The sequence below is a fragment of the Chaetodon trifascialis genome, chromosome 12, assembly GCF_039877785.1.
Source record: "Chaetodon trifascialis isolate fChaTrf1 chromosome 12, fChaTrf1.hap1, whole genome shotgun sequence".
Classification (NCBI taxonomy): Eukaryota; Metazoa; Chordata; class Actinopteri; order Chaetodontiformes; family Chaetodontidae; genus Chaetodon; species Chaetodon trifascialis.
The window spans coordinates 11,239,816-11,261,904 of record NC_092067.1 but is presented as its reverse complement, the minus strand read 5'-3'; the positions used below and the strand labels follow the sequence as shown (position 1 = coordinate 11,261,904).

Sequence of the window (22,089 nt, the reverse complement as noted above, 5' to 3'; positions counted from 1 at the left end):
AAATGCTAACATACAGCAATAGAAATGCTCATTACTGTAGAGAGACAGAGGAAAAACTTTGAGTGAGTCAGTGAAGTAGTTACAGGCCACTGTATTAGGGCTCAATTAAATTTAAAGTATTTGGTAGGGCTATTATTGTTGTCCAAGGCAGTCATATACACATACTTGCCCATGCCCCCTTTTACCCAAATTCACAGTGAAAGAAAAGCTAGATGATTATTTAAGTATGTAAATAAGCCACGATAACAACACCCCACACACTTTTGTCACTACCTTGGTCAATGTGTGTGTGTGTGTGTGTGTGTGTGTGTGTGTGTGTGTGTGTGTGTGTGTGTGTGTGTGTGTGTGTGTGTGTGTGTGTGTGTGTGTGTGTGTATAGCACTCGCAGGCTCAGGGCTGGGATTTCGGGTTAAATATTCAAAATGGCGGACGGAGGAGCAGCGAGTCAAGATGAGAGTTCAGGACCAGGTAATGATTACAGCATTTTACATATTCATACTCATATTCAAACTGTGTTACTCACAATTTATGATAAACGGAATACAGATGAAACGCAGACCGACTAACAGATCGGAAAGGTATTGAGCGCCGTGTTAGTTCACACACAGCTAGCCAACTGTAATTTGACAGAGGAGGAAACGAGCTATTGCAGTGCGACGGCAAATTACATGGAAACATGCCTCCCCCCTTTGTGTGATTAGACGACTGTACGCCGCTACATATTCATACCTCTGTCGACAAATACAATTTAGCATATTTTATTAGTAATCACCGACGTGACTCTGGTTCATATATGACATATTTAGATATTTCACTCACGCAGTTTGATTGAAATGAGGATGCTAGCGAGCTAGCGTTAGCTAGCATGCTAGCGCTTGGCTTTGTGTTGATGCACACACTGGCGTGAGGCTTTTGAAAGAGGTTTGCATATTCATTTTTGGCGAGCCGCGCAGTGGCTGCGCTCGTTTGTTTTCAAGTGCTGTTTGAGGAGAATAAATCGAAATGAAGTAAACATGGCTCCCGGCGAATACACAGTGTAAGCTCGGTGTGCTTCAGCTCGACGTGATTTTATAGCAGAGCGTTTTCCCCACAGCCTTTTGTGCTCGGCGCAGTGGAGCCACGGCAGCCTGTTGTGTTATTCATGCGGGCCTGCCTGAACCAGAGTGCGGAGTTCAGCATATTCCAGCAACCGACTCGAAGCTGGAGTTCATCCCGCGCCGCACAATAACCGCATGTCAACACAGCACCGTGTGCCGATAGGGACTGCAGAACGTTACTGAAGCCTGGTTTCGTCTATTCAAATATGAAGTGGTTGCCTTCGGAGTGGCTAAATGGCTACCTTCTCGAACTTGGTCCAGCCGTCAGAGGCTAACTTTACGTAAGCGTTTATTAAATTCAGCTAAAGGTACAATGGGGCTTGAGGCGATTATCTGTGAAAGATGTTGTCCATACAGTTGTGCTGAGGGTGCTTCTCGCGCCGCCAGTGTTTCAGCATTTAAACCTACAGTTTGCTTGAAGTTGGGCCGAGCTCTTTGGTACTTGAAGTGGGAGTAGTCTGGCGTCGGGTTGGTGCTGGTGTGGCTGACGAACTGTTAATCCACCTCATTAGAATATTTATTTGTACTACTTTTCATTGCTCCAGGCTGAACTGTTTTGAAAACTTAGTTTGTAAGTGTCGTGGCCTTTAGATGCTGAGGAGTTTCGACCTGGCCTGTCAGCGCTGAATACAAAGCTCGTACCTGTGTATCCCCCCCGGGCGCAGGCAGGGAGGGGTGGTGAGGCCCACTTCCGGAAGGCCACAATAATAACAGGCAGGACATTCTTACTATTCACTCTGTCGGTTTCATGGCCGGGCAAGACACGGCTTGATGGCACTTCTTTTTACTCCATGTAGTTACGTTTGCCATTCAGTTTGTTTTACAGGAACCATCTGTTGTAGTCACACTACATTGGATATTAGCTTTCATACAAGAATCTTTACTTTTTCACCTAACAGCTCATACACAGAAGCCCAATAAGTCGTCAAAAAAGGTGCATTGTATTGTTACTTACAATTGTATGTTCAGTTCTTTATAGTGTTACACAGTTGTAAGTTTTGAGGAGTAAATGCACAGGAAGACAAAGCTGTCTTTGCAAGTCAAAACAGGACATTGAATGCAACAGCAGTTTCTTGTTCTTCTTTGGTTTATTTAAATAATGAAATTCAGCTTCATGTCTGGGCTCTACTAATGATTTAGATTGTATTCTTTGTGATGCAGATACACTCAATACATAACCAGCTATATTGTTATATGGAGAATCATGGGGTAATATTGCCTGCAGTGATGATAGTATCACAGTACAAGCAATTTAGTGAAATGTGATATATTGCAGGGCAGTTGTGATGCTAAATTATATGCTTTATTTTAAGCCAAGCTAAGAAATTTCTCTCAATTGTTTGCATTTTATGAAATTACATAAACTGTCTGGAAATAGTTAAACTTACCTAAAAATACATAATTAACTTATTAAACTGGCCTACTTAAAGAGCAGATGAAAAATAATTCTGTCATCCCCACACTTAGGCTACTTTTCTCATTTAATTAGTTTTACAGTTCCACCCTCATTCCAGCCTTGTAGTTCTGTCATGAATATTCATTGATGTAAACACAGTTGTTATGAATAATGCATCATTCACAGTAATAAATTCAGGACATGCCATCTCAAAGTACTGAGAAGGCCTCCATGAAGGCTCCAGTTACACAGGCTTTTTCACTGTGGAGGAAGAAAATCATAACTAATCAGAACTCTTGTGGTGTGCTCAAAACAGATAGCTTCTTGTTCCTGGTGATCTGTTGTGAAGTGAGTAATTCATGACTAAACATGCAAGCAAGAATGCCTTACTTTGAATGTAGCAAGGTAAAGTAGACTTTTCGGTGAGAGATTGGCCTTTATCTGTAAGAACAGAGCTTCTTTAAGGTAGATAACAACATACTAACCTGTCAGGTTATATCAGACTATATATCCTAAGCATTTGGAAGAGTTGCAGCTATTGTGGAAAATATCTCTAGGTATAAGTAAGGATCCCAGATTATGTACCATGTAGGTGAAGGCAATAAACTACAAAATGGGCTCTTTCAGGAAAAGTCCACAGTGAGAAGCTTATGATTGGTGGATGGCATACAAGTTGTTGAATTTACCAAGCAACAATTGTCCAGTTGTCCCTGATGACTCTCATGTGTCTGCCACTATTAAAATCACTAGTAAACATTTGCCAGAACTTCATGAAAGGTTTTTATGTTACAGGCAGTCTTGAACGTTCTTTAAACCTCTGTGGAGAAAACAGAGGCCTTTGCAAGAAAATGTCCAATCTAATCAAATAATGTGCCTTCTTGAAATACATGAGGCAAACATGGAAGAGTTTTGCTGTAAACAGACAGGGTCCCTGGTCAAATCTGAAAAAGGTGCAGTATTTTGCTATTACAAGAAAGTGAAATTCGCTCCTCATGAATAACCAGCAGTTGATGCTAATATCAGCTTCTTAGGTGTGAATTTATATGTGAATTCACATTGCTTCTCATCATTCAGTATTCCTATTTGCCACCCCCCAAGAAACTTCACTTTTATTTAGTTAGATTGAGTTTTCCACCTAGCCTATAGACAGTTGGCTAATGAACACCCAAGAGATCCCACAGTAGTTTAGAGTGCTGTTAGCCCCTTTACTGTTCAGCAAATTATACTGCATCCTGTACTCTGTTCACTTCTGGTCTGGGTCCAGTGTTGCTGTTTGTACTGTCTGTGGTCAGATTGTGTTAGTTTGATTTGTTAACTAGTATAAAAAGCTGGTCTCAACTCTTTGGATATTCATATTTTTTTGTGCAGTAAATTAGGAAACCTAAGGTGGTTTGGTTATTAATTCCCTTAAAATGAAAGATCATCTGTTGTGACCGTACATCCTGACCATTCCAAAATCTGCTTCATGCTTAGACTGGTCCAGATTTGGAAAAGTGGTCTTGATGTAGTCTGTGTTTAAGATGAAGAATGTAGATGGTAGGGCAGAATGTGGATGTGCTAATTAAGTTTTGTTCTGTCTCATGTTGAATCTCTCAGCTCATATTAACTGCTCTGCAGTATTCAGCCAGCCTTCCCATATTACAGTACTAATGAGATACCTATTTAAAATTCTCTTCGCAGGATATTTGTATAATGCATTGTTCCACGGCAGGGTTTTGCAAATCGTTCAACCAAGTAACTGAACATGTGTTGAAGTGCACTGCTGATAACTGCCTATGCATTCACTTCTTCTCTCTTTGTCATTTGGTTGCATGATATGATGGTTAAAGAGGTCGGAAAGACGGAACCGTTCCAGATTTTCTACACCAGTGTGCCATCTGTATAGATCTTACAGCGGCCTTCTTGGTAAACAGTAGACTGGAGTTTAACTAAACACTGCGTTGTTTGAAGAGATCAACAGCAGAGAGTGGTATGGAGTATAATGCAGAGTTCATTTATTGTTTGGGTCAGTGATTTCCAAACTGCAATTTCCAAAACTGGAGAATGCTAAACATTATGAAGTTACAGCTTCTGAAATATGAGAATTAGGCTGTTTTTCTTCAGCAACTATTTAAAGTGGAAACAGACAACTTTTCATCCCCCCCATTGTTTCCAAGTGGAATTATTGTTTGGCGTAACTATTGCAAAGTCAAGCTCATTGATTTCTGTTTTCCTCAGAGCTAAGAAAATACCAAAAACATAGGCTACACCAAATCAACACCAGTTCATAAATAAGAGAAGAAAGGAGCCTGTTCAGTGAACAGATGAAGTGAAATTTTCATAATTTTATATGGAGTAATACCATTGTGAGTATTGCTTTGCGTGTAAAAACAGCATGGGTTGGTGTTGGGGAAGAGTTTGGAGTAGTAGAGACATTAGGAGAAAAGGCATGAGTTCATTCATTCATTTAGTCTGCAATGAAGACATGAAAGCAGATAGAAAGGTGCCAGCCGGACAGGATCAGCCTTCATTTTCAGGGAGATTCTCCCTGCTGGTCGCGCAAGTCACATAGTGGAAGCGAGGCTTACAGGGAAGCTTACAGTTTAAACATTGATTGTGTCATTATTCTATAGCCATTACATTGCTCAATCAATATTGCATTCAGAATGATACATTAAAGCAAAATCTTGTCTATTGCCAGTTAAAAATACCATTGCCAGTATAAAAAAAAATACCAAATATTCATTGGTTCCAGCCTCTCGATTGTGAGGATTTTTGGCTTTTCTTTGATTTATCTCCTGTTTGTTGGACAAAGTGAGTGATTCAAAGATGTCACCAAAAGTATGTATTTATTTTTTTCCAGACACTTTGTAGACCAAACAATTAATCAAGAAAATAATTGGCTTGTGACTCGATAATGAAAATCGTGTTTGGTTGCAGTCGTATTTATTAATTTTAAATAACATCCTGTTTATTCAGATGAACACATTTGGAAATAGTGTTCATTAGATGAGTACTTGAACTCATCTAATAGGGCTTTTTGGTATATGTCAGACCAAAAGATTACAAAGCACTGGTTAGGGTTGCTGGTTATTTGTCAGAAAGCACATACCTGCCGACAAACAGCTGCCAACATTGCTTGGTGATTGAAGGCTTGCCCCTCATGTACTCACACTGCTGTTAAAGGTCTGTTTGTTTTTCAGTATGTGCTGTGCCACCATGTCCTCTTGGCATTGTTTGATTTGGTCACCCAGTATGTAAATGCCTTTTGTGAGGCAGAGGGATAAGTGAAGAAGTTGATTAGAGCTTTAGCCAGGAGCAGTTGTTGTGGATTTAGTTGGTAAGCCCCTTCCCCTGTAGACCACAATACAGCCATGCATTCCAGTCCAGTCATTCTGATTCACTGGACACCTGTGCAGCGCCATAGCAGGGCTGTTTCCCGGCTGTATTAACTCTTAGAGCATGCTGAAAATGAATTTAAAAGGGCTCCAAAATGAAATACTAATGGAATGTAAAGCTAATCTAAATATGCTAATCCCCAAACACTTCATAAACATAGACAGCAACAGCCTGCCACCCACTCTCTGTAGTCGCTTGCTGTGGAATGCTTTAGCCACAGGGGGTCGAGCAGTAATGACAGGCTTGTGGTGGATTAATGTGGAGTTATTTATTTCCGATTGAGCGAGTCCCCCTCCCACTCATATACCCCCCCCCCCATCACCCTTTTTTTTATCAGTTAGGCCCAGTCTCCATGACTCCTGGAGATACTCCGAACGAGCAGTCTTAGACGTTCTATTAATGCAGTCTGCCTTGCTAACATGCCCAGACCACTGCCGACAGGCCTCACATTGCATTCTGGGATATCTTCAGCCCTTTACCTGCTCTTAGCTAATTACTTTTTAGCCGTGCACTCGCACAGTAATTGGTCTTGTGCTGTTGCCTCCCCTCCCTCTGCTGCGCCAAGTGCTAGTTTGAGCACTTTTTTCCTTCTCCGTGTCGTCCTTATTCCCCTGTTTTTTTATCGTCCTCCAAAAGCCATCCAATTAATATGCTAATGAGCTGATAAATATTTATAGGGGTTTAAATTATGCAGAAAGCTTTCAGAGCCTGGTGTGAAATGCGTCGCTCGCAGGACTTCAAAGCCTTGCATTGCTAACGAGGCAGGGGCAGATTTGCATACGGCTTTAATCAGCTGAATACTGATTATGCTTCATTATAGAGTTGGAAGGAGGGGAGCAGAGTTGGAGGAGGCCGCCAGCTGCACTTGTCGTTTGTTTCATTCCAGCAAGAGAGGAAGAGGTTGAACTTTTTCAGAAGTACAGACAATCTTGGCATACGAGGGAGAGAGAGAGAGAGGGAGGGAGAAAGAGAGAGCGAGTGCAAAGTAGGCACTGTAAAAGAGAGAGGGGCAGAGCTATAAGAAAAGAAAGAGTGCAGAGAGAGAGGGAAGGAGAGCTGTTTGCCTAAACCCTGTTGGCTTTCCCAGTGTGCGTATCCCAGTGTTGTTCAGTGAACCGTGCTGTGGACAGTGCCACTGTGTCTGTGTGTAGCTCAGGTTGTATTGAACTCTGCTTGCTGCTGACCAGTGGAGAGTGAAGAGAGGGAGGAGTGGGAGGAGGAACAGACTGCCGGACACCCTGTCGGTGGGTTTGCCCGGCAGAAGCAATTTTCCATGATAGGTTCTGCAACCATGCTGGAAAACACAGGTGGAGCAAGAGCGGGTGAGTTTTTGATGAGGTTGTGATGGTGCTCAGCTGGGTGTTGTTGTTGCTCAGTGTCCTTGTGTGAAATGGGAAAGGTCGGCCTGGCACACTTTGCATTCAGATGTTACTTATAAGAGTTTATTTTATTAATGTGACATCAGTTGACATGTCATTCTGTGTTATAGCCCGAGACTGTAAACACAGCTGGATCGTGGTGATTAATGTTGCTCTGTAATGCTGTTTGCTCCTTTGAATGATGAATGTGATTGAAATGTTATTGCAGAATAGGAATATCATCCAATTATGGGAAATACTCAGATGACAAAAGTGAGACCACTTCTCTTATCATTGAGACAGGGCTGTTCCGATTATAGCGGCAGTGGGTGTGAGTTTGTCTCACTGTCTGTCTCTGTCTGGCTCTTCCAGATGCTAAAGTGAATAATCAGTCAGAAACTACTAAATGTGCAATGGAAAGTGGTGACGGGAACACCGGTGAGTGACCTCCAGCTTGTATTTTTTTTTTTTTTTTGTGCTTTCCTTTTTCCTTTTACTGGGCTGAAATCAGGATGTTCTGAGCTTTATCTCCTCATTCAACAGGTTTCAAATTTGTCGCCAGAACGAACTGTTTTGCAACACAAATCATAAGAAGCTCAAAAAGGCTCATTTAAAAAAAAAAAAAAAAAGGACATGGCAGCTTTCCAAAATCCTTGTGAGCAGTCCTCTTTGTCAAATGAGGTGTTTACCTCGCAGAGCAGTTTGCCTCACTTGTGCTTATTGAATATCACAGTAATTTGATCTGTCTCAGTGCTCCAGTGATTCTGTGATTCAAATGATCGAACTCAGAGTGAACATTGGCAATTTGGTGCTCAACTTTATATTCCTGTTGTATAATGATGAATTAAGTAAATATTTATGCATGCTTCCAAAGTTCGTGCAAGCCCAAAGTATTACAGTATTTCATTGTGTGATGATTCACCAGCTTGCATTTGAACCGATTTACGCAGCTGTGTGATGACTTTGGATCATCATTACAGTTACGTATGCTGTCACTCTTAAAAACCTGCTTTTATTCATACTCAGTTTTCCTTGCACCTGGAAGCAGTTTGTGCTTCGTTCCTGAAATACTCTTCTCCAAGGTTCACTGTGGCCTTCTAGTATAGTGTTCCTCATTTTTGTGTTAACAACTGCATAGATTATGTTGCCAGTTAAACCACAAAAACAAACGTCTTTGAACTCCTTTGACATTATGTTTCATGAACTGTATTTCTGTCCTCAGGAATCCAAACCAATGGATTGGACTTTCAGAGGCAGACGGTGCCAACCACAAGTGCAATCACTAATGCACATGCACAAGCCCTCCTCCAACAGGTAACACATGATGCATACATGCACACAATCACACACTTTAACTTAACTTGTTGTTGTCCTATTCTTGTGGAAGGAGCAGCAGATGTCTGAGAGATAATTGTTTTTTGCACAGTGACACAGCTTAAATGTAGTTTAACGATGAAATAAGGTGTGAAGTTTGAACAGAGGAATGCTCGCCTGCACTCGCACACGCACGAGCAGAAAGAGTTCTTTTAAATAAGCCTGGCTCTCCTTGTGTCGCCTGGCAACAAGGCAGATTAATCAACCCTGTATGCTAATTAGCTGCTCTGCGGTTGCTCGGAAACAGATGGCCGAGAATATGCAAATCTATGCAGAATTTACATGCACTGCATAACAGTTATTTTAATTAGCATCTCAACTCTCCCCTCCCTTCCCATTCACTTTCCTTGTCTCTGAAGGCTGCAGCACATATTAAATACCCACTTTCTCACTTCCTTTTTAATTCAAATTCCTCTCCCTGTTCAGAGACTAAAGGTTCATTCCCAGAAAGCTGCTCAGGTAGCACAGAGATTAAGAGATTTCATTGTATTTTTATGATTTATGTTATATAGATTTACTTTTCTTTTTGTATGAATTAGATATCCTTTCAATTTACATTTAAAACATTTTGGATCTTGTTGTCATTTTCATAACATTAATGAATTAAGACACGTATTTGACCAGGCCTATCTTATGCTGTCAACAATGCTCAGTTATGCCTGTAGGAAGATTTCCTCTAAGCCCCACTCTTTGCTTCACCTCCACTAGTCTAAGTCGGAAGACTCGAGTGCTCTTCCGACCTCCGTCCAGCAGAGCGTATTGCCTCAAACCCAGCTAATGTTGGCCGGGGGACAGATTGCTGGAGTAAGTGGCCTGTTGCCTCATTGCTTTGAGTTAAAACCTAGTCGTAGCCATGCATCTGGGGTGACACCTCAACACGATCAACCCTGGCTGAAAGATTGGGTGATGAAATGATCGCTTGCCCTGATTCTGTGGCTAAGGCTGGTGTCTCCTCTGCCTGTCTGCCTGTTAATCCCAGTGATTCTTAGGCTATGTCCAAATTCTTCCATGGAGGGGTGTGTTTGGACATCTCCTTGATGTGTCTGTGCACTCATGGTCAGGCTTACCACATGACGCATTTCATATCCATCCACGTTCTCCCTGAGGCATTACTGTAGTTGAGAAGACCGGCCGGGTTGAATGTGGCTGCTGTTGTGCTGTGCGGGAGTGAATGTTTACGGTGCATGTGGATTTGAGTTTGAACATGACATCAACATGCTCATTTGCACTTGTGCCTGGCTCAGCTGCATGAGTCTTCTCTCCATTTGCTTGTCTGGGCTCATTTTAGTGTTGCCATGATAAGGAAAGTTTCAATACTACTTTGATGCCTTTGTGAGGAGGTACATTCAGTAGAAAAAAATTAAATAAACAGTCTGCACTTAGACCTAATGTATTCAATATGATGGTGAATGTACTTCAGTATCATCTGTAAGGGGGTGTTCATACAAATTGGAAGAATAAAATGAAGGAGGCATCATAATAGACACAGCTGTGGTCTACTTCATGACAGTAAACTGGAGCAGCCATTTAAACTGTTGGCAACAACATCAAACAGTGCCGTCAACCTGTTGGTGATAAAACTGGAGCAAGGTGGGAATGAAATAAGTCTGTATCTTATTATACTTAATAATGACAGATTCCTAGTTAAGACAGAATGTCTCACAAATCTCTTATGCAACACACAGGATTTTATAATGTCCCACTATGGTATTGTGGTATTGGAACTTTCCATGGGTATTGAAGCCAGAACTCAAGTATCGTGACAACACTTACTCATCCGGTTGCTATGATGTGACATAAATCTGATTTGTCAGAAAGGTGCTTACTTTCTCTGTCTTTCTCTTTCCCCTCTCTCTCTCTCTGACCTCTTATCACAACTACTGTCCATCTTTGTGTCTGTCTCTCGGCTCTTCAGTTGACCCTGACCCCAGCGCAGCAGCAGCTGTTGATCCAGCAGGCCCAAGCGCAGCTCCTGGCTGCAGCTGTTCAGCATTCAGCCAGCCAGCAGAACAGCACCACTGGGGCCAGCATCTCAGCCTCTGCAGCCACACCCATTACCCAGCTGCCCCTGTCACAGCCCATCCAGATTGCCCCTGTAAGATAGTCACCCTTAAAGAGTATTTTAACTGAACTTCATGTATGTAAACTCGCAGCCCTAAAGGATTTGAATGAAGCAGACTGTGTGATTCAGTTATGGTTAATGCTTGGTATTGCCAACTTTTCATTCTGTTTTCAAACCCAAATCAGTTGGTTTACATGTGGCTTTATAAATGTCAAATAAGAGATTTAAATTATAATTTTTTTTTTCTTCTCAAATGTTCATGCCTCCAGGGCTAGGTTAGTCTCTGTGTTGAATGGGCACATTTTTTATCAATATCAAAATGTTTATGAACACACTAAATCCTATTTGAATACAGATAATGGTTCCAAACTGAGAATACATACGTTCTAGTGGAGCAGTGTGACGGAGATCAACGTATGGCATGACTGTCTGTCTGGAGGCAAATCAGGCTGAAAAGTAGATAATATGGACATGTAATAAATAACTTTTTTGGTTTCAGACTAGATGAACTAGATAACAGTGATGACTATATGTGATCATGGCTTTGGTTAGGAGAATCCATGAATATATACAGCTTTGAACTATGTACCACAAATAAGTAAATTCAAATGCACTATAGGTGGTTATGAACTGACCGGGTGTGTTCGAATAAAATGATCAGGAAGACGTTCAAGGTGTAGTCTGAAAAAAGACAAAACTTGTATACATATTTTCTAGTTGTGACAACGTCATTTGTAATGGTCTACAGCAAAACTCTGGATAATCTGCATGACCTTCATTACATTTTGTTGGGTTTTTTTCAGCAGCTACAGCAGCAGAATCTAAGTCTGCCTCAGTTTGTTCTGGTGCAGCCTGGCCACCCCATCGCCACACCACTGCAGCCCACTCAGTTCATCATCTCACAGACACCGCAGACCCAACAGAGTAAGAGAAACGCTTACAGTGTTTGATTTGCATGTGGAATTAAGAAAAGAGATTTATTCCAAGTATTTGTTATAGAAGCACTCTTTTATCTTAACTCCCATGTCTTTCACAATATGTAGGCATATTGCAAGCCCAGAGTCTTTTAACTCAACTACCTCAAAGCCAAGCTAACCTCCTGCCGACTCAACCAAGCATCACCCTTGCAACTCAGGTTGGTAATGATGCAAGCACCTCTTTTAATCTGACTAAATGTGTTTCACGTATTCATGTAGTTCATGTATTTGTTATAATACATTTTTTATACATTTGCAGACTCTTCGTAACCTTAATAACAGTCACATTTTATATTTTGCTGTTCCTAGCAGCCTGCAACTCAAACCCGCACAACAGCAGCCACACCTATTCAGTCCCTGCCCCACAGTCAGACACCACCCAAGCGGTTGGATACCCCCACTCTGGAGGAGCCTAGTGATCTGGAGGAACTGGAACAGTTTGCCAAGACCTTCAAACAGAGGCGTATCAAGCTGGGCTTCACACAGGTGTGTAAGACCGAATAGAAAGAAGAGCAATTTTTTTTTCTTTTTCAGTACACGTAGCAACATTTACTCATAGGTGAGTCTTTGCTGCAGGTAAAGTAAATTGTGCTTACATTTTTCATGTCTCTCTGACTCTGTTTTCCTCCTCCTCACCAGGGGGATGTTGGCCTGGCCATGGGGAAGCTCTATGGAAATGACTTCAGCCAAACTACCATCTCTCGCTTTGAGGCCTTGAACCTGAGCTTTAAGAACATGTGCAAACTCAAGCCATTGCTGGAGAAATGGCTCAATGATGCAGGTTAGTCCCTGAACCCACCTGAAAGAGTGATACAGATTTATAATGGTTTTGCTGTAGGTATTAACTTTGCAGATGCTTTTAAGGCTGATGAGGAAAAATGTGCACACAATAGCCTATGTTCAATAGCATGTATTTCTTTGTTTAAAGTAGTGTTAGACTATGAGAGACTCTGCCATTAATATGAGTTTTACATTGTGTTAGCTAGCTCCTGACGTACTGACAAGTGGCTTGAGGAGATAATTTTCAAATGTGGTTGGAACCAGCAGGAAATGAAGCAAGGGGTAATTTATGGGTTGTGGTAAAATAGCAGTATACAATGGCAAGTAGTGGGGCTATGCTAATGCCTCCATTGTTTGCCTATAGCACAAACTGTGAGGTGCTGTGGGTTCTTCACACCATTTGTTCAAGTTGAATGAAGTCATACATCTTTTTTCAATCAAAGAAATTATTTCAACATTCTCTGTCTTGTCGTGTAATGGGCAAAGGGCAGCATAGGTTGTGTATCTTTACAGTACCTCGTCTTTACCTCCCTTCCCTTCCTTTGTGTCGGTGCTGTTTGTGCAGAGAACCTGACATCTGACCAGGCCCTGTCCAGCCCCAGTGCCCTGGGCTCCCCGGGCATGGGCATAGAGGGAATCAACCGAAGACGGAAGAAGAGGACCAGTATTGAGACCAACATCCGAGTGGCCTTAGAAAAGAGCTTTCTGGAGGTGAGAAACTCATATTCCTGAAGGTAACAATATTGATTTTAGGAGGGAAATTGAGTTTTTGCTTACCATTAAGTGTTTGATTAGTACAATATGTAAAATAAAAATAATATAAATATATAAATTTTATATGTTATGGATCATAGTGCCTAACCTTATAATGGATGTTATGTAGCAGCAAATTTGCACAAGACAACAGTGTCAGTGCTCACAGGGAATCCCTGGCTTTTTTGCCTTCTTAAGCAGAACCAAAAACCTACCTCTGAAGAGATCACCATGATCGCTGACCAGCTCAACATGGAGAAGGAGGTGATTCGGGTCTGGTTCTGCAATCGCCGGCAGAAAGAGAAGAGGATTAATCCCCCCAGCAGTGGCAGCAGTGGAGGAGGCAGCACCCCCATCAAAACCATTTTTACACCCAGTAGCCCTCTGGTAAAGATGGAGACACACACACACTTAAGTGATTCTTGAAGGATTGTTTTCTAGATGTGGAGGATGTCTCTGCCCTGTTCCTGAGTCAGTTATTAGTTAGTCCTTATTCTTCTCCTTATTCTGTTGTGCAGGTGGCCAGCACAGCAAGCCTTGTGAGCAGTCCAACTATTAACACACCCACCACTCTGACTGTAAATACAGTGATGCCTCTCACCAGCACCAGCGTCTCCGGTTTGTCTTTCACAGGTGTGTGCTTGATGTGTGTTTGCTGTAATGAAAGTGTAAATCTGATCAAACATAATGATATTTTTAGGTTAGGGTTAACTTACGTCTTCTCCTTCCACTTCCTCAAAGGCACGACGGTCGGAGCCACAAACACAGCATCTGTTATCTCCACTGCACCTATGGTTACTACAGCTACTAGCTCTCCATCTTTAAGCCCGTCACCAACGACTATTGAGTCCACGACCACAGCAAGCAAGGCTGGCACTCAAGCACAAACCATCGTCACCCAGGCCCCGTCGTCCATAGCCACCACTTTAGGGACGGGCCAGGTGATGGTGGCAGCTCCAGGGCTGTCTGCTGCACTGCAGAGTGCGGCCCAGTTACCCACCAGTGCCAGCTTTGCTGCTATGGCTGCTGCTGCTGCAGGGCTCAACCCAGGACTGATGGCCTCCTCCCAGTTTGCCCCAGGGTTAGTATTGGTCACATAATCAAGGCCCCTAATAATTATGTTCGCTCAGTTGTGTCCTCTCTGTTGGTCTAAATGATCTTGTCTGTGTCCGTGTGTCCAGGGGCGCCCTGCTCAGTCTGTCTCCTGGTGGGCTTGGCAGTGCGCTGAGTCCTGCCCTCATGAGCAACAGCACCCTAGCTACCATCCAAGGTGCGTACCAATGTCATGAGAATATGTCAAATACTTTCTTCAAATGTTTTCTAATCTGAGGCAATATACCATCCATACCCACCTTTTTTAAGCAGTTGCGTGGTGTGGAGCCAGGGACCAGGGTTTGGGTATTTGTCTTTACAGAGATGTCACAATGGTTATTATCTAAATTTAAAAACAAACAGACCTCAGCAACACCCAGATTTAATGTACTGCTGAATGCTGAGAGGTGATGATGAAGGACTCGTTACATCGCATGCTGATGACCTACTTTGATTGAAAATCAGTATAGTTCGTGGCATGACAAGGCAAGGAGTCATGGGGAAAAATGCAAACAGGCAGCAAATGTTCTGAGGCCTGGTCCTGGTCTGCGGCGCAGGTTTTGAAACCATGTATGGAGGACCAAACCTGACTCTCTCTGGACCATATGAATCAATAAATACAATTCCCAGAGGAACTGAGTATATACAAATGAACAAAAATAAATCTAATAACTACAACATTCACAAAGAAAATGATTAAAATGCCATCATGGGTTTATCAAGATAACCCATTGTTTATATTATCTGTATAATGAGAGCCCAAAATTAAATGAGGCCACAGTTAATTTGCATAATAAGAGCAAAGTGATTCAGGCCGCACCCATGAGGTTAATCCTGCTGAGAGAAATGTTTTTCTGTGAATAGAAAAAGTAATCCTGATGAGCCATAATCAATGTTGATGATTTTAAAATCTGTTTCAGTATTTTTCTGTATTTTCTTTTTGACTCATACGGCAGGTTTGGTCTTCCGTACATGGAAGCTTCATCCCAGCTGTTAAACTTGACCTCCGTCTAACTCTTCAATCTTCTCCACAGCTCTGGCATCGAGCGGCACAATTCCCATCACTTCCCTGGATGGCGGTAACCTGCTGTTTGCCAACACCTCTGCTGGTAACACGCCCAACCTGGTGACCACGCCGCTCTTCCTGAACCCCCAGAACCTGTCGCTGCTCACCAGCAACCCTGTCAGCCTGGTGTCGGCCGGGGCGGGGGGGCTGCAGGTCACTGCCGATGCTCATCAAGCCACCACGGCTGCTGTGCCTGTGCAAGCCTCGACCATTACCACTGCCTCCAAGGCTCAGTGAAGCCAGTCGGGCTGCATCCCGAATTAACGCCCTATTTCTTATGTCGTGCACTACTCCTATCACACATGTAGGGAGGGAATCGGGAGGTCGTATGATATAGGCTCTGCGCTTCACTAACCACCCCACATTCTTTCCATTGTATCTATCATTATTTAATCCTTTTGCTGCCACCAAAAAGAAAATGGCCTCAAATGAGGTTGGGGTTGACTTTTTGTTTTTTTGTTTGTCTCCTGTCTTTTCCTTTATGATTCTTGGATGTTTGTTGTTGTTTTTTTTTTTTCCACAAACAGTAGCCAGATGGACACTGTTGTTGGCCTGCCGCTCCTCATGAACCTTGACAAGTGTCCAGGAAAAGAAATATCCTTGGCACCATCAAGCTGTTCACACACGTATATATAAATATATATATAATTCATCCTATTTCTAGGTCAGAATTTTCTCTGAAGTACTTCTAACCAAAAACTTTAGGATTTTTCTCTTTTAACATCCAAACTAAACTGATTTTACTACTAATTTCACAATAGTCATCATCACTAATGGGGATTTGTGTGTCATTCCATTTTCACTTATCTCTTTTGGGTTTTTTGGACAGGCCTTGACTTAATCATATCAAAGTTATATTGTAGAGATTTTTTTTCCTTTATCTTTGCTGTCTATATTTTTTGACATTTTCAGAACTTTGTAAGTCTAATATTAAGTTAAGATTTAACTATCAATTTTTAATCGTGGTTATAAGGCTTTAAAAACAAGTAATAAGTGGCCGATATAAAGGTTATCATTGCTTTAAGGGTCAGAGGGACCAGGTGTGTCTCTCTGAGTCTCTCTTTCTGGAAACACTGACTTTTACATTTTGCTGTGGCGGCCAAGGAGCCGCCGGGCGTTTGTAAAATGACGGTCGAGGTGTGGATTTTAGACACTGATAGAAAATGACTGAAAGCATTTCATTAAGAGCTTTAAAAAGAGCTGCAGATGTGCAGTCCTGTGTCCAACTGAGGGCGATTTGTTTTGGATGGTGGTCCATTGGAAAACTGTATATTATGTTTGGATTCCGAGGTAGAAATTAGAAGTCTGCATGTGTTGTCTACAGCTCAGGCAGATGCTGAGACTTCAGTAACTGCATGATCCACGAGGCTGTGCGGCTGACTGGTCTGTTTTCGGGGAGGACTAGTCGGGGGGGGGCATGGTCATCATACCGAACGTATGGTGGCGCTGGCTAGATGGGATTATTGTGTTGTGTTTTTGTTTTCTTTTCTAATAGTAGTACCGTCGTATCTACTTGTGCACAGTATCTGTACCAAAAAACTGGATTGATGAGCTGCAGTCTGCCTGTTTTGGGAGGAATGAAATTCTGTCTTTTTTTTGTCTGCAGTCGTTTGACTGGCTTACGTACTTTAAGATATACCAAAAATATTTGTTAAAATAATTGCTGTGTGTAGTCGGTGTAGCTTAGTCTAGTCAATATATTTATGAGTACAGATTCTCTCTTCATTGTCAACAGAATATAGAAATGCAATATTTTGATGATCATTTTCCAAAGATGACCTTTTTCTTTTTTTTTCTTTTTTTGATTTGACCAAGTGTCTCATAGCTCGACTTTTTAATTGGCAGCACAACTGACCAAAAAGAGAGGGATTGGTGGGTTGGGGCATGAGAAAGTAGTTTCCTTTTGCTCTTTATGAATCTTTCTGTTTTAATCACTGGGGCCTTGCCCTCAACGCCTGATCCTGGTTTTCTTTGAGCCATTTGATGGCTTCTTTTCCTTTTCATCTGTTTTGGCCGTTTTGGTAGCAGTTTTGGACTTTTCTCATGCATAATGGAAAGGTTCTGTTTTTTGGTTTTGTACTAATATTCAGCCATAAAACAACAGCTTGAACCAAAGTGGTTTTCCTCAGTAGTTGCTGTGCCTGTCCGAGCACACGAGTTGCCGTTCACTCGATCTCTCCTCTCCACACTGCTGACAAATAGTTTTCCTCTTCTCCCACCTCGGTCGGTACCTGATCTTCCCGATTCGGTGCTGTTCGATAAAGGATCACAGAAACTTAGCTTTAACAACTTGCTGCTGAAACTCCTGGTGGAGTTGAGCTGTTGAGAGGCCTGCATGCTTTGCTATAGCTTTATGACTACATCCTGTGAAAATCAGGTTTTGTGATTTCTGCCCTCCCATCCGGAGGGCTCACCTATGTAAATACATAGATCTGATCATCAGATGACATACTCCACCTCCTCTCAGCACGGCCATTTTCAACCAGCATGTTATGAAACTGTGCTGCTCCCAAAATCTGTTGTGGACTAATTTTAGAACCTGCCCAATTATCTTACCCAACACAGTGTTGGGCCAAGTCCTGTTAGTGCTACACATTGAACTAAACCCCACGTAACAGTAGCTTTGTTCTGCTGCTTCCAAATAACGAAACGAATGAACACAGTGAAATCACTGAGACTGTAAGCAGTGAGATTTGTCCACATTATCCTCTTGTGTACTTCTTTTCTGTGTTTGGATTATTTTGACTGAATATACCTCAGCAGCACTTAAACATAAGGTTCACCTTTAGACATTTCTGTGTATAGAACAGTGTAGAATGTATAAAATACTGTCTGGCTCGCCATTCAAAGTTTATACTGATGAAACATACATCGAAAACATACATAAAAGGACAACCTACTACTGCTATTTTCTAGTACTACTATTTATGGGGTATTTCCAGGTTTAAATGTTATTTTAAGATCCTTCTTGCCAAAGTAAAAGCCTTTCTCTTTGCAGCTAGGCAGGTGTCTGGCCGCTCATGTCGCTGGTTTCCCTGTCTTTACGGCCACAACGGGCCTCCAGGACTCAGTCCTATTCCAGTGCTGTTTGTAGTTACTAAAGAGTTGAACGTGTGCTAGCAAGATGAACCAGTTGCCGTCGGCACCATGGGATGTTACTGAAATATTTATCTGAGGAAAGACTTAAGAATTAGAGAAACGATCTTTTCTTAATTCTATACATATAAATATATATATAAACACTTGTAAGATATTCATATTTTATATTTGAACCAGTATGTTATCAAGACTGAATGTAGTGTTTATCATACTTACTAAAAAAAAGAAAATCTCCCCTAAATCTTCCTTTTTATTATTACAAAAATAGCAATTTTTTTTTTAAACTGTCAAGACCAAAAAATGAGGTGGACTCTGAGGCCGCGCCTCGGTGGCGTGAGTTGCTGACACCTGCGTCTGTCGTGTGTCTGCGAGGTCTTTTCAACAGGAGGGGCTCGCTCAGACGCTCCTGACTCTGAAGCATCTGATCTTAATCTTTTAATAGTTTTTTTTTTTTCACCTGTGTTTTTGGAGTCTTTGTGGACTTGATTTGTTGTGCTGTCTTTAACAATCATTTGATTTTATTATTTTTTTAATATTACTTTTTTGCCTTTAATTGTTTTGTATAGTGTGAGAGGGCAAGATCACTGGCTTTCTTAGTTTGACAAAGAAGATTAACATTATCATTTTTGCCTTATTGTTATGTAGAAGACATGAGCATTGTAGCATTGTTGTGTGTGTGTGTGTCTCTGTTTGTTTGTGTGTGTGTGTGTGAGTGAGAGCTTGAGCGTTGAGCTCACCTGGTGCATTGTTTTCACTGAAACAATACAGTGTATTGTATGGCAGTACACTGTAGGGCATTTTGGGGCGTGATTATGTTGCTACCTATGTCTTTTAGGTGTGACTCAGACAGGTTGAGGATACCTGTGAGAAAAGCTTTACTAATAATTCCAGCAGGTGGGTCGGTGTGTGCGTGTGTGTGTGTGAGTTCAAGAAGAGAGAACAGGGAGGGCAGTCTGAAAACCATTATGGTGCATTTTTTTCCATCTTCCAGTGGATGTTTGAGAGTGATTTTTAAATCGTGGTGAGACGTGACGAGAGCTTTGTTTTTGTCCAGAGGGGGGTCTCTACTGATGAACTCACGCCTTGAAGCAAGCCAGTTCTTGGCTTATAAAGGCTGAACTACAGATTGTGGTCATCATGTGACTGTCTCATCTGTACGAATGATCTTCTTAACTGTCAACTGGCGATGTTTTTGGCACTGACTCGGCTTTAATGCTTTAGTTTCATGACGTGATCGTGAGATTTTAAGATGCTTTTGTGGATCAGCCAGGCATCGAGTTGTAGTATGTTGGCCCACCACACTGGTTTGCTGGTTTTCAACGATGACAAAGTGCAGAGCACCAGTAAGGCAAAAGGAGCTGTTGTATACCTCATTTCTAACTCAAGACTGAGTGAAACCTGCTTTAATCTACTTAAGAAATGAAATATTTAAAAAAAAATCACAAAAAAAGATGAAAATACACAAACTTGTGTCAGTGGAGAAGCCCGTTCATACCTGTGCTTCGTGAAGGGTTGTGGAAAATGCCACCACAAGGGGGAGACAGAATACATACCAGTACTCATGAATGTCTGCTGTTTTTCTTCACAATTTGGTGTTTTTATGCTGCACGCTGTCGTATTTCAGCATTGGATGGAAATGATTTGTAACTTGAGATAAGAGTTTAATTTAATGTATTCCTTTACTGTCCGTTTAAAGTTACTTTTGAGCACCCCTCCATGTTTGAACACTTCTTTTAAGTTTTGACAATCCTGTTTGTATTTTTTTGTTTTTATTTTCACCTTGACCAGGTACAGGTATGTGCGCATCTTCCCACATGACTGTGTGCTGTCGCAGCCTGCTCTCGCTCTCCTGTGGTACCAACATTAACCAAAGACTTCTAACTTGATTGTATATGAACGACACCGTCTCTCGCCCGTCCCCGCCTCACTGCTCAGCATCAAATCCCGGCTGCACGCTCTCACCCGAGTCCTCGGTCACCTGTGAAGAGTTTGCTTTTCGTTGCATGCGAATGTGTACCCGCCTGGAAACACTCCGGCGGCGTGGCGGTGCTGCAGTTCCAGTGCCTGTGGGCGGGGATCAGAGGGGGCTGAGCGGGCTTCTCCGACAGACACGAACCAATCTGGTGGTCGCTGGGTGATGTTTGTTAATACACACTGAGGGTTGATCCTGTGCACACTGTAAATGCTCAGGACTCTGTATGTTTGTCTATCTTGAGCGCTGTTGCTAGGATGCCCCCCACCCTCCCCCCTTCTCCTCCACTCTGTCTCTCTCTCTCTCAAGGACTGTGATGAAAATGCTGTTCCTGCCTCTCACAGTGTGTCTGTCTCTTCCTCATCATCTGTACACTGTATAGTCCCAGGACATTAACCCTGTTGTCTCCAGGAATACACATCCTGTGGCCGCTAAAACTCACTGCTGTGTCCCCCCTCCTCCTCTTCTCCCCCCTCTCCCCCTCTTCTGCTCTCTCCTTTGACATCGTCTCTTCACTACAGACTCTGATCAGCTGTGACACTATGCATCATGGTCCTTCACTCTGCATGGACTGTGTCCCTCTGGCTCAGAACTCTGGCCGACGGGCTTCAGTGACACTTTGTTTAATGCTTTACTCCGAGTGAGGTTGTAGGACCTCACAAGCGCTATCCCAAAGCAAAAATCCAAATATTTAACTTTTGACAAATGCAGATACCAAAGATATCTCTCTGTCCTGTGTCTTTCTCTCCCTTCCACCCTGCAGCATGTGTATTAAGAGACAAACCCAGCACTGGCTTTAGTCCTAGCCTCAGTAATTCCAAAGCTTAGATGTATATTTTGGTATATTTCTGAGAAAAACTTGCGTGAAAAGCGTCTGTTTCTCGTTTGTTTGTTGTAATCTCTTTTTTCTGTCACAGCATGGAACTAATTGCAGAACTGTCTTACTCTTGGTAGGTTAAAGATATAGTATTTTTGTATGTTTTTGGGTGTGTCGTGTGTGATTCTCAGTTCACAGCCCAAGTGACCATGGCTTTCAACAAGAGAGAAAAGTGAGGAGGAGGAAAAAACAAAAAACAAAAAAAAAACGCCAACCATGTACATACTCTGTCTGTGTATCTCCAGAAATGCATTCTGTAAAACATTTACTACTCACGTTGGAAGCTTGGGCTCATCTAAAGGAATGTGTCCTAGATTTTATTTCCCTTTTTCTTATTCTGCAGTCTGATAAACATCGTCTTCCCAGGACTCCAATTTAAAGAGTTCTGGTTTCCATCATGGACAACACTGAGGGACACTGCTCCGATCTGACAACAAGAAAAACAAACAAAAAAAAAACCTGCCTCCAGTCACGGCGGCATAGAACTGAAAGATTGTGTAGAAGTTTTAAGTATGTGAACCAGGATACATAGTAGATTTTGATGCATTTGTCTGCTGTATTTTTGTTTGTTTTGTTTTTATACACATATAAAGATAATCTTTTACTGTTAATGTACAGTTTTCTTTTGTTGTAAACATCATTAAACCATTTTCCAAGTGTTTTGACATGTGCCTTGTCTTTTATTGATATGCAGTTACATGATGAAGCATGCTTGTGTGATAATTTACAGCACTCATTTTTAGCCGTGGTAGAGGCTTTTCATATAGTGGTGCCAGAAGGCCTAAATTTGAATTTAGAAACAAATCTT

The 22,089-nt window shown here is 42.0% G+C and overlaps 1 protein-coding gene across 15 annotated transcripts; it reads left to right on the top strand.

The window, feature by feature from the left end:
- Positions 1-422: 422 nt before the first annotated feature.
- Positions 423-21,946, top strand: pou2f1b (POU class 2 homeobox 1b). 15 transcript variants are annotated; one of them, XM_070975470.1, is made up of 15 exons: positions 423-468; positions 7,602-7,667; positions 8,452-8,543; positions 9,312-9,407; positions 10,519-10,698; positions 11,469-11,589; positions 11,709-11,800; positions 11,955-12,128; positions 12,282-12,423; positions 12,979-13,133; positions 13,374-13,562; positions 13,694-13,808; positions 13,917-14,256; positions 14,357-14,445; positions 15,302-21,946. In XM_070975470.1, exons 1-15 carry the CDS (start codon positions 423-425, stop codon positions 15,568-15,570), a joined length of 2,166 nt encoding a protein of 721 aa, XP_070831571.1. In that variant the 3' UTR covers positions 15,571-21,946. The 15 variants fall into 15 exon arrangements, with proteins under 15 accessions (XP_070831571.1, XP_070831567.1, XP_070831579.1 ...); XM_070975466.1 differs by having other exon boundaries at positions 11,952-12,128; XM_070975468.1 differs by lacking the exon at positions 423-468 and adding an exon at positions 6,315-7,193 and having other exon boundaries at positions 11,472-11,589; positions 11,952-12,128.
- The last annotated feature ends 143 nt before the right edge of the window (positions 21,947-22,089 follow it).

Excerpts from the sequence above, each read along its gene's own strand:
- pou2f1b (XM_070975465.1), top strand. The coding sequence starts at position 7,145 with ATGATAGGTTCTGCAACCATGCTGGAAAACACAGGTGGAGCAAGAGCG. Across the intron at positions 12,424-12,978 it reads GAAATGGCTCAATGATGCAG|TTTGTGCAGAGAACCTGACA; the intron begins GTTAGTCCCTGA and ends GTGTCGGTGCTG. Across the intron at positions 13,809-13,916 it reads CTCCGGTTTGTCTTTCACAG|GCACGACGGTCGGAGCCACA; the intron begins GTGTGTGCTTGA and ends ACTTCCTCAAAG.